The 12,717-nt window shown below is 36.4% G+C and overlaps 1 protein-coding gene across 5 annotated transcripts in view; it reads left to right on the top strand.

Annotated features, from left to right (window-relative positions):
* The window catches only part of cep89 (centrosomal protein 89), a 60,354-nt gene that overhangs the window by 9,166 nt on the left and 38,471 nt on the right, over window positions 1-12,717 (top strand). For 4 of the 5 annotated variants that reach the window (XM_024804603.2, XM_076890019.1, XM_076890086.1 and 1 more), the window contains 8 exons: window positions 37-87; window positions 602-685; window positions 1,350-1,453; window positions 2,245-2,360; window positions 3,417-3,597; window positions 4,095-4,262; window positions 5,376-5,517; window positions 7,556-7,645. In XM_024804603.2, coding sequence (XP_024660371.1) covers window positions 37-87; window positions 602-685; window positions 1,350-1,453; window positions 2,245-2,360; window positions 3,417-3,597; window positions 4,095-4,262; window positions 5,376-5,517; window positions 7,556-7,645 — 936 coding nt within the window. Of the gene's footprint in view, window positions 1-36; window positions 88-601; window positions 686-1,349; window positions 1,454-2,244; window positions 2,361-3,416; window positions 3,598-4,094; window positions 4,263-5,375; window positions 5,518-7,518; window positions 7,646-12,717 lie in introns of all 5 variants that reach the window. The other variant, XM_076890034.1, reaches the window with a different exon arrangement.

Raw genomic sequence — 12,717 nt, forward strand, 5'->3', positions numbered from 1 at the left:
TTTTCTTTCTTTCTATGTCACTCCTTACTCATCTAGCACTCCAAAGTCAGTGGCTTACCAAACACGGGGTCTCCTCCTCCATGGCTGGTAAGTATAAATATATAACACTACAGTACATTTCTGGCTTGACTGTAGGCTGACCTTTTAGGAAGTTAATAATCTGATGTCACTAATCAATACATATAGTGTCGCTGGCTAATCTAATAGGCAAGTCATTTCGTAAAATAAATTGACTGGTCAATCGATTACTATGGTTGATTTTTTCAGTATCCCATGAAATTGAAGAAAAATGTGAAATTGCAGATTTTCAGTCTGCTGACAGTTGGTCTGGTAGCACGGTTAATCACAACCAAAGCTCACTAAAATTTGCAGGTAAGAGACTGGGCATTTTCTTTTAAATGAGTATATCTGAATGCCACATTGTCCAGTATCTGTCCACCCTAACAAGATCATAAAGCCCATTTGCACCAGGTATTATTACTGTCACTGTCTGATTGAAAACAAACTTTTCCTGTGTGGCGTAATCTCTAGCAAGGCAAAAGATTCATGGCACTCATGTTATGTCTAGTTTAAACTATTTCTCTTTGTCCCTTTTATGTAGGTCGACATGAAGTATTTATCTCCTCTACTGCTGGCTTATGAAGACAGAATGAATGAGAAAGATGCCATTCTGCAAACCACTGAGGTAAAGTGGTGAAATTTGTGTGAGTTTTAATGAATCATCTTTCATATTTTCTTTTTGGAGAATTGGTGAGGTTATTTCAGAGGTGGGGGTTGTTAAGTACTATTTGATGTGCCAACTTGTATTTATGTGGTTCATGGGTTGAAAACCTGCAGTACACTCAGTAGATAGAATGCATTAGTCAAGGTGCTCCCAGGATCTTATTAGATGAGGTAAACATTTAGTCATGCAAACAACAGAAGTCAAAATAAAATCATATTTTGTTCTAGTGGTAATTATTGTCTTTTTAATAAATATTTGGGTCTTTTAAAGGTAGCTATATAATACATCCTTCCTTTGGAATTAATAAACAAGTAAAAAGTAAAAACATTCTGTTTAATATGCTGCAAAAGGTTGCGATTGAGCAGGTTTCTGTGTCCTGAGGCGATCCAGTTCCAGCATAAAAGGACTTGGAACAGTTTCACAGGGGGAGGTGAGACCAGACTTAGTGGGTATAACACTAACAGGACAGCTGGTGTGCTCAGGCAGTCTCAGTGAAGGATGGTATCTCCCCAGGGGGACCTTTAAGCCTTGGCTTAGAGGTGGTAGTAGAGCAGAAGATGCATTTATTTTGTGTTTTTCTTTATGGCCTTGAAATCATTAGTTTTTGTGTATTTGTCTGCTACAGGAAAACATGAAAAAGTTGCATTTTCAATTAGAGGAAGTCATTAAAGAAAATGAGAAACTCCATGATGAAATTACCAAGACCGGAGCGGTCAATCAGAAAGACTGGTAAGAAAAAATGCACGGCTTTGTGTATGTGGGTTATTTCAACACTGTATGAACTTGATTTGCCGTCATCATTCATTCATCTGATCTTGTAATGAAAATTAAATGTCTTTTTTCTTTATCCATTGCTAGATGATAGATGCAATTAAGAAAATGAAAGAAGCTAAACCTTTGTTTCCTTTGGTACACCCCTGCTGCTGGTATTCTGTCTTTCGTAATCATTCTAGCATAGAATGCTGCTGACACTGACTGAAACTAACTCTGAGAAGTTAGATAATTGCACTGCCTTTATGTAAACTATCAGGGATTTTAGAGTTGTTAACCTCTTCATGTATCTCAATCTAATATATAAGGGATTACTTAAGTACTAGGAATACATGTTGATGCTCAGTACATTTGTATACGTATAGACTTAGTCTTTATTTCAAGTGCTCTTGTGAAAAGTATAAATACTTCATGATACTAGATGTCCAATTCATTCAAAGGCCAACACTTGTAGGCAATCATATTAACTCATTTATTTGTATTCAGTAGACTCATCAAGTTGTTAATATGTTTCTTCTTAGAAAGACTAACTTGCAGGAGTAGAAAAGTATATGTTATCTTACAAGGATTACAGAATTTATGTAAGATTTGTTTCTTGGAAAGATAGCTTAATCTCTGTAAAGGCTAATGTAGCATGTAGCAAAGCTATTTATAGTATTTTTGTGTCTGTTTGTTAAATTAGCAAGTTTTGTGATGTGCTGATTTAGCATTGATAATATCTCACTCTCCTGCTTTCTTTCTTTCTGCAGTTATCAAATTCAACAACAGGCCGTTCTGGTTTTGCAGGAGAACCAGGATCTCATCAATCAACTCGAGGAGCAGCATGCTGAGGCCAAGGCCACTCACAGCAGACATAACACTGAAGGTATTTTCTGAAACACTGAAAGACCTAAAAAAAAATTAAAAAGATGAAATAAATTCTTCCACAAGCATTTACACTAAAATCTTTAAAATGATGCATGCATTTCAGAATTACGTCTGTTTTTTTTGTTTAAAAAAATGTTTTTAGGTCTTTTTTGATAGGGATAAATGAGGAAATACAGAATATAACACAGAATACGCAGAAAAAGTCTAAATGTCTACTTTTGGTGTTGGCCGTGTCCCTTTGAAGGTCGTAGATTCGAACGTTAACGCAGTAGATGTTTCTTTTTGGATTCAGGTATATAATGCAAACTTTCATTTTTGTTGGCTCTTTGACCTAGCTAACACAAAGATGCATTGTTAGACATAGGAAAAGCTTAAAAAAAGCAACAGCTTGTTTAAAAGAGCCTTTCACAACATTAACAATGTAACAAATCGTTGCCAGAATGAGCCCCGCCCTAAGAATATACATCTCGTCATGTGTCTCAGTCTAATATGGATGTGATTTATTGAGTAGTAGTCATACGTGTTGATGCTCAACGCATTTTTATAAATAGGATACCATTAAACTTCATTTTGAGTTGTTTTCACCTACTGGGTGATACCTAAGGTTTTTTCCATATTATTTTTGGTTTCATAATACATACTTTCCTTTCTGTTGGCCCCGTGATCTAGCCAACAAAGAAACACAAAGACCCATTGTTAAACATAGGGAAAGATCACTTTTTAAAAGTCTTTCACAACGTTAACAGATCTTCATTTTCCATTTCGGGTGAGCCCCACCTCAAGAATATGCAACTTAAAAACGTACACACTCGCAATTTCACGGCCTTTTTTGTAAACATGTTAAATTCAGAAAAGATTACTCAAAAAGACTCAAGTGACATACAAGGAGAATACATACAAGAAAACATGAAAATACATTTTGAGCACTAAAGGCATTTAGCCTAATGTACATTTACTGGGCTCGCTTCCCTATTTCGTTTTTTTATTTTCCTTTTTATTCATTTTCTTCTGTTTAATACTCTCTTTTTTTCTTATCTCTTTCTTGTTTCTTTAGTGGCAAAAGTGTCTAAGAAACTGATGTTATTAGAAGTGGAAAACCAGCGTTTGGAAGGGGACCTGGAAGAAAGCAGGAGGGAGGTGCAGAAAAATAAGAAGGAGCTTCAAGTTCTGCAGGCCCGCCTAAAGGATGCAGTCACCTGGGACGAACACTGCAGCATTGCTGGAAAACTGAGAAGGTACCCTTCTAATCTCACGTTATTAAACAAAACTGAATACTTAAGTATTAAAGCTGCTCTGTTATTTCAAAGAGAAAACAAGAAACTGTAGACTGAACAATTTATCTTCACAAGCATTGACCATTCTTGCTCTATGTTGGGTAAGGGTGTTGAGAAAGCTTTGTTTATTATTATTTCAGTTGATTTGTAGCACAGATAAGTAGACAAAACAAGAACTACAACAAGAGTAGCACCTGAAGCACTGCAGTTTTAAGTGCAACAGAAAAGTCAAATGGGATTTAATGAATAAATGTACGTGGTCAGGTATTGTCATAGCCCCTGGGATTTAAAATACAACTCATGTTTACACAAATGAATCAAAAATAAATTGCATAAGCATGAAATAACAGGACTATTACATTTAAAACAAATATCAGTAGGCTATATTTTGGAGTTTTAATTGCAGATTGTGACACGTGCTGTGACATAATTCTATGAACTCTTCTCTTCACTCTCAGACAACTGGAGCAGCATGAGAGCAGAAGTAAGGGTGAAATTGACAAACTGCTTCTGAGAGTATCTAACCTCCAGGAGGAGAACAGGATTCTAGCTCTGGACAAAGCCCAGCTAACTGCAAAAACAAGGGCAATGGAGGCTGAGCTGGAGCTCTCCAGGCAATCCAACAGGTAGTAAATATTTAGTGTTCTTTGTTTGCTGTTATCACATACATGAAACCTGGTATACAGCAGTGAGACACAGTTCTTGGAAGGTTTTCAGCATTGCTTGAGCCATTAAAACAAAAGAATGTTATGATTACTATAACAGCATGTGGAACCAATTCCATTTTCAATATATTAAAATACTTTTGTGCAAAGAATATGCAGCATCTGGATATGTTGAGAAACAAACTGCCATAAAAACTGGTACATGGATGTTTAACAAGAGTAAAATCAGTGTAAACTATTTATTGTTTATAATTGGGACAGCTTGCTTTTAAAAAAACAAACACTCATGATAACTTGAAATTGAAGCAGTCTGATAATGTGCTAGACTCCTGCACATCCACTGAGCTCTGTGTTAAGGTTTTTTTAAATAAAAAAATCCAACCTATATAAAGTAATATGGAAGAAGTCCACTTAGTAAGTGTTATGCACATGACTTTCATGTGGGAAAATGTGGTTCATATCCTATGTGAGGATCAGTGCCAACAAGCTCGTCTGATGGGAGACAGGAGAACTTTCTATTTTCATATAATCACTTTATTAATTTAATTATTATTAATTTATTTTTTTCTTTTCTAGATTTCTGTCCAACATTGTAGCTGGTGATTCATTCTTTTGTCCTGTTTGTCTAATGTTTTGACACCTAGTATAATTATAATTAATTAACTGTAGGGATTGCAAGGGATTGCAGCTGTACTTAAATATGTTCTGGTCTGGAGCCTTCGTTTCCCAGTAGATTTGTGCTGAGATTAATGTGAACTCTTTCAATATGAAGTGTGAAGTCTGTCAAAAGGTGTTTAATAACCAACATTTCCCCCCACCTTGTGCAGATGGCATGATCTCAAGTATCATCCAGCTAACCTATTGTCCTTCTTCTTATTTAACCCTTCTATCTGCTGCTTTCCCTTTTCTTAACCCCTGCTTATTTTTCTTTACCATGTTTTCACCAAACCTCCCTTTCGCACTCCATTCTCGTGCCCCCATACTTTCTCTTTCTCTCTTTTCTGTGTTTTTGGTCCTCTTTTAATACTCTTTAATCAATTCCCTTCCTCACTCGCCTATCTTTCCATCAATTAGGAAGGCTGAAAGAAGAATGAGTATGTTGAAGCAACAAAAGGAAGAGTGTGTGTTAAAGGAGGAAAAGACACGGCACTACCTGGGAGCTGTCATTTCTGTGGCAGAACACATTTCCCAGGAGAGAGACCAACTATTACACATGGTACTACTGATGCTACTGTAAAAAGATTTTGTACCACATGTGACACTGAATAGATGCACAAACATGAGGGTCTTGAAACTTTCCTTTGATAAAAAAAAAAGGTCTAAATATACTGAATATTAAGTATCAATTCATTCACTTACTAATTAAGCTGTTTGTAGTAATGCCAGCTTTGGTTGCTGTTTACAGACAATTGATCCGAAATGACAACAAAATTCAGTAGTTAAGGTGTAAAGGTATTTCATAAGGGTTGCAACAGGTCTGGAGGCAGGTAGGATTTTGGATTTTAAAAATAGTCACAGAAAAACTAATAGGCACCCAAAAACTGCTGGCAGATGCAAATCAGACTGGCTACCCCTCAAAATTTGTTGGTAATAATGTCATAAGGTTGCAGAAAACCTGGGACCAGTCCCTGGATAGATTACTGGTACATCTCAGGGCCAACATAGACAGGCAACCACTCACACTCACATTCACTGACATTATCTAATGCTTATTTGTATTTCCTGAACAAGTTTGCTCTTAAAATTAACTCCATTCTAGGAGAAAGAATCTTAAGCTCCTTCTCCTCAGCTCTGCTGAGAATCATTAAATTGATGGTTAGGACTTCCAGATAATCAGTCAACTGATCAATTAAAACTGAATTATTAATGATTCCAAAATCTTATTTGGTTTTCACATGCACCTGTTTTCAGAGATAGCAAATTTAATAATTTAATAGCAGAAAATTAACTAGCCATATAATACTATTCTTTCTCTCTTTTTTGCCATATTTTTCAAGTAGTATTTGATAACAGTGTAATAAAACTGGAAATTCTGTTTTTGGAGTGCCAGCCCAGTATTTTTAGTGGCTCCCATATAGCCACCCCTAAGAAATTTTTTTGGAGGAGGTGCCCCTGAGGATAGGTGACAAAAGTGTGCATTTGATTCAGTGTCATGTTAAAAAAACAGTTTGAGATTATTGGAACTTTGTGACATGATGCATTATTTTGCTAGAAGCAGCCATGAGAAGCTGGGTACAGTGTGGTGATGAGAGATGATGAACATGGTCAGCGACAATACTTGTGCAGGGTGCGGAATTTAAATTATGCCCAGTGATGTACTGAGGAACCCAAAGTGTGTCAAGAAAATATCCCCCATACCATTATAGCACCTCCACCACTGGCACCTTGTTTTTGATACAAGACAGGATGGATCCATGTTTCCATATTTTTTTACCCAAAATTGTGACCCCACAGACAGGCAGCAGTTTTCCAGTCTTCTATTGTTAAAATGATCCTCACAAATGATCCTCACATGTATGCATATCTCTGTGTATATCTCTGTTGTATACTTTCATTATTCAGACAAGGTACACGCACAGAGAAGATAACGTAAAGGTTTTTTCAGTCAAAGCAATTGTATAAATCAGACCAAAAAGTGTGTAAGGCGTACAGGAACCGAACTGTCTGATTTTCCACCTCTGGCATTATATAACTGGGTATATATTATCTGGGTTTTTTTTAAGCATTGTGATTATGTATGTTATGTAAGCAGTAGAAATGTTTTAAATGCTGAAAACATTTTATTTTTTTTTAAATTTATACATAGTTGCCTATAAAGCACTATGATTATTGCAGAGTTAAAGAAGACTCACGGTTACTTTTTGTGTTTTTGGAGTTCTAAAGAGTCATGACCAATAATCTGAGAATGACTGGCATGGGGGAGCCTTAGCTGACTTTGACTTTTTATGAAATCTTGATTCACACAGTTACTTAGTAGGTAATAATGAGTGAGTATTTTCTTATCCATCCTTATCCAACCTAGTACAAGTCTGCAGATTGGTTATACTGTCCTGAAGTTAGACAGCTTTTGTGCCTCACCCATTTGGCTGCACAGGATTTCTGTAAATTGGCAACAGTTTGACGTCTTTCATTCATTTCCTTTATCCAATTCTCCCATAATCCCTCACTTCCTTTATCCAATTGTGTGTTTAACCCTCCCTCTGTGTTCCTTTTTTAGCTCAGTAACCCGCCATCTTCCCTGTCTGCCTCCCTAGGCATCATCTCTTCAGCAGGAAAAGCAGAGATTCATCAGCAGGATTCTCAGTGGCACAGTTCGATTTGGAAAACTACAAGAAGAAGTCAAAGTAAGTTTGTTTATTAAAACATCACTTTCAGAATACAGTCACCTCCCCTGTAAACACTTTTTTTTTCACACAAGAATCATACATCAGTGGTTTTAAAAAGTCAAATCTGGCTCACTGGCTACAGTGGGTTTGGTTTGTCTTAATAATGTCTGCACATATGATTAAGGAGCCAGAACTCTCTTAATGTATTCCCAGAAGCTGCACTGCTACGTGGCAGGCAGGTTAATTTGATCTTAACCTCTGATGCTTGGCAAGCTTTTGAACAACACATTTGGTTCATCTGGTGCCTCAACTGATCAGGCTGAAACATAACGTTCCAGTTTCAGTCCTCATGTCTGGTGTCTATTGATCAGCCCACTCTACTGGAATTGATAAACCATCTGCTTGTCAGCCTCCACTACTCGCAACGAATAAATTGATGAACACTTGTGTCTTGCAGATTGCTTTCTCTTATGCTGACTTGAGTGGGTCAAGTCAAGTATCTTAGATAATCTTCTCATTTTTAAGAGCTCATGCAATTAGGACCATACATTGTAAGCATGTTTCATGTAAAGAAAGCACCAGTATAATGATAATGATCAGAGGTTATAAAGGGGTGCCGTTTGTGCTCTATGACTGTGGTCATAGAGAACATACTGCTGTTATGTGCTATTTTACATGCATTTTCTCACTTTGCCTGTCAGCACTTTTCCTTTATGTTTGTCCCTTTCTAAAAATCCTGATTCAATCCCCACCAGGCCATGGGTTCTTTAGTTCAGTTTTAGATTACTTTCATTTAATTTTGTTTTCAGTTGACTTATAATTATACATGAATTCAAATTAATTAGAGTTTAAATTAAACTATTATGCCATGAAATCTCATCCCTCATGTACAGTATTGCACTTGCATGTAGTTGTCAGTACCAGACACATGCATGAGCATAGGTAATTGTAGATTAGAACACAGAGCCTCTTTCTTCCTTGTTCATTCTTTGGCAAGACCACATTGATCCCACCATTCCCACAGAAATAAAATGAAGCCTATTATAGTAAATCACCATGGTAGCCTTTTCTGCTGATATGAATCTTTCCACTGTGGTTGACAGTTGTTGTACACCATCAGCTACTGTACAGTTGTGCATTCTTCTTTTGTAATTGTTTATTATGATGAAAAAAACATGACACTAGCTATAGTGCCTTGCTCAGCGGCCAGTGGTATGTGTGTTCTGTCAGTAGCTCTTGTCACTCAAACCAGAGCAAGGAAAAACATCTCAGTGGGTTTAACAATTTTATTAGGGTCTCTATAGCAACAGCTCATAGGGAGAGAGAGAGAGAGAGAGAGAGAAGTGTATGTGTGTGTACGTGTGTGAATGCAAATCTCATAGTTGGTGATCAGACCATGAAAAAAGGAGAGCCGTAAATGTTGTGGTAAAAAACATTTTCCCCTCTTTTCCTAATAGTAACACAAAAAAAAAATCTGACATAAAGGTGGACTTTAAGGTTTGTAGTGGTTTCACAAAAGCATTATGGCTTAGGAATTGTCTTCAACACAATTTTAAAATGAAATAAGAACCAAATTGAAGTCCTGATAGAGTATCAGCACTTATTGTTTGACCACTGCCTGCTGCAAGAATAGCCCGAACACACATTGGCATTGATTCTGAAAGTCTCTGAAACTCTGCTGGATGGATGGAACATTATTCCTCCAAAATGTTTTGATCCCTTTTAGTGTAGGGTTAAAGAGTCTTGGTTTTTACCTTGTATTTGTCACACATCACGTTGTTGTAAGCCAACCATAACGTAATATGGTCGGCATTTGCGTCATCACATTGTATTATATAAAGAAACCATACACATAATTTAATTAAGATGAGTTCATAGATTAATTAAACGAGTCACTGAGTGTTTACATTCTCTTATTTGCTCTGTGAGTCACAGCTATGTTGCCTTTCTGTAACCTGCTCCCTTCTGTACCAAACACCTGGATTGTACAGGAAAAAATATACAAACCCATTTCAGACTGGTGTATCCCAGTTCACATTTTTGAGGACATTCACACCAGCTAGAGCAGATAAATATCCCTGTGTTGTCTTTTTTATTTCTCACCTAATCAGTGTTTAAAGTATTTAGAGTTTACTTAAGCAAATATGATGCAATGGTAGGTTAATATCAGTGGTTGCTGTTTTTACTCATTTCTATTTATAACAGGACTGCATACATGTTATTGTTCTTGTCTGTACTGCACTACTTACATCATTCTTTTTCAAAAGCCTCAATTGTGGAGAAATTAAATAATGGAAATAATTAGTGTGGCTTAGCCTGTTACAGTAAATAATGCATTATCACAAATAGCCAGTAACCCAGTTTCACAATATAAAATACCACGAAAGGAGGGTGGAAGGGAAATACATACTCTAAAAGTATGTTAAGAAAAATATTATGCTTCTGTTATATTTTAACTGAAATATTTGGATAAAAACAGCAACTATGATAATTCGTTTGTGTACTTTACTGTTTCACAGAAAAAAGTGCATTCATTGCTCCACTTTCAGTTGTACAGCAGTTAGTTATTAGTTAGTTAAGTTAGTTAAGTTATGCCAGTAATGATTGTGAGATGTTTCATTTTTTGCATTTTCTTTGTTTGTAGTGCACAGAAGTGTAGTGGCTATCCAGTCTTTTTTTCTCAGGCTTTTCTTCAGTTGAAAATGGATTTAGTGGCTCTATAGGGCTTAGACATAAAGACCTGGAAAACTGACTAGGACAAAAAAAGACACCTCTTTGATAAGGAGGAATAACAGTCACTGGGAATGATAGCAGAGGAAATTGATCTATTTAGCACAGCATTGTGGACAATTTTATAGAAAACAAAACAAAACAAGTGAACACAGGGCAGGTCCCTCTACGGAGAAAAACTGCAGCTGATAACAGAAAAATCTGGAGAGCTGTAAAAAAAACAAACAACAACCCTTAACCATCACTGATATCACCAACAGTTTGAGAGTGGATAGCAAAGTTCAAAGAAAACTTACTGTAGGGAATAACAGAGATTCATACCTCTTATGGCATACCACTAGATTGGAATTATGCATGTTTGGAGCAAATGTTTAATGAACTAATGAAACCAAAATTTCTCAAAGTGAAAGTGAAAGAAAGACTGAAGAATACATGTGATTCAAACCTCATCAAATATGAAGGAGCTAATAAAATGTTATGGGCATGTTCTGTGTGGCAGTAAAACAGGGATGGGCAATTGATTTTAACAAGCTGAACTCAGTTCTGCTTAGTATTAATTTGATCTCTTTATAAGCTTGTTGGTGAAGTCCTCCACGACAGTCCCAGTTTCTCCTGTGGACCCTTGGGGAAATTAATTGTCCATCCCTGCTATAATAGAATCATTTCAAAAGTATACACAAACATTTAGTTTGTCTATGCATGAAGCAATTCCCCTGTCTCATTTAACAGGCCTTCCAAAAATACAGTGGCATTAAGCACATTGCCTGTGCAGCCAACGCTTTATCAGTGACAGCCAAGCCAGTCACCAGATTTAAAGCCTGTTGAGCCTTTTTTTTTCTAGATGAAAAGAAGATTGAAGGAAGAAATCCCCAGTAACAAAGATCAGCTGAAACCTGCTGATTTGAAGCCCAATGATGATAGTAAAGCTTTTGTCATGTCAGTGGTCTGCAGACTTCGTATTCTTCAAAGAGCTATGAACATTTATGACTGTTATTTCTGAAAGAAAAAAAGCATCCACATATGAAAAGCATGAAAAAAGACTTAAATGCTAGTTTATACCCCACTCATATTTCGGCTTCAATTTCAATTTAAATAGCAAAATGTTTTTATTTTTGTTAATTAAAAAACAAAAATGAGTAAATGGAATAGTAAATGATAGTCTGATAAATTCCTGATAGTTGTGATGAAGAAATTTCAAAGCCATCAAAAGGGTTAAAAACCCACTAATGTTAAAATGACCAGATAAACCAATCTTTGAAGTTGTCTAGGCCACATGATAACAGGATTTGGTGCACATAAACATAAACAAGTCACAAGTTTTTAGAATTGGAAAACATCGAGGGCAAATCAAGGCAAACATTTGTAACAGCAGAAAAGTATACAATAACAGCAATAGGGAAGTAAGCTTTTTCACTCTTTGTGAGAATGAATGAATGAATGAATTTTATCCTCAGGAAAGATTAGACTTGAGTGTTGAATTACCAGGCAGGAACCTTTAGTACCCGACCTCAACCCAGGCAACTCAATGAAAAGCATCAAAATGGAATTGTGAAGGTTATTCTTGTCCCCTTATCTTCACACCTGCTAAAGTCCTTTTTGTTCTTTCTCTCATTGCAGCTTATGTGGACTTGCTCTAAAAGCTCAGTTACTTAAATAGATGATAACTGATTGAGATCAGAGGTTTTCTATCACAGGTTCCGTTTTAATACAAACGTGAAATACTAGCAGGTACTAACAGTTGCTTTCTTTTTAATGAACAGCTCTTGCTCTTGGTGATTACTGTCAGCCTGCGGTGATTGTAATATGTGTTGCCACCTAATGAGTTGAAAAAATAGGGATTGTGCATTAAGTGTGTGCTATAAAGAGAAACAGATTGTGACTACATTATTCATATGTAATTAAAATTCATGCTCCTCCATCTCCTGGATACACCTGAAAATGTTAAATATTTTAGTGAGTGCATGTATAAATATAGCCAGGTCACAGGTTTGACCCATTCTGCTGCTTGACGTCAGTGTGGGATGACTTTTTTCCGCTTTAATTTTCTCCTCCACTCTATAATGTTCTCCTCCACTTTCCCCCCCATCATCGCATTTATATGAACATTTACAGAAGTTATTACTCTAAATAATAGGATCACATAGGATATTTATTTGTTCTACCCTCCTGGTGTGCTGACCTTTGACCCTCCTTCTTTGTGCCTACTGTTCAAGAATGGCCTGAGTGAGTCAATTTGGCTAATTGTGTTTGACAGCTGAAAACCATAAACCACAGACTATGCTAATTAGTACCATTTTCAAAGCAAGAGAAACGGTTGCTAAGGAAAATAATGACAGTGAGCTCATTGAATTACCCACACA

This window comes from Maylandia zebra, linkage group LG1, assembly GCF_041146795.1.
Source record: "Maylandia zebra isolate NMK-2024a linkage group LG1, Mzebra_GT3a, whole genome shotgun sequence".
Taxonomy (NCBI): domain Eukaryota; kingdom Metazoa; phylum Chordata; class Actinopteri; order Cichliformes; family Cichlidae; genus Maylandia; species Maylandia zebra.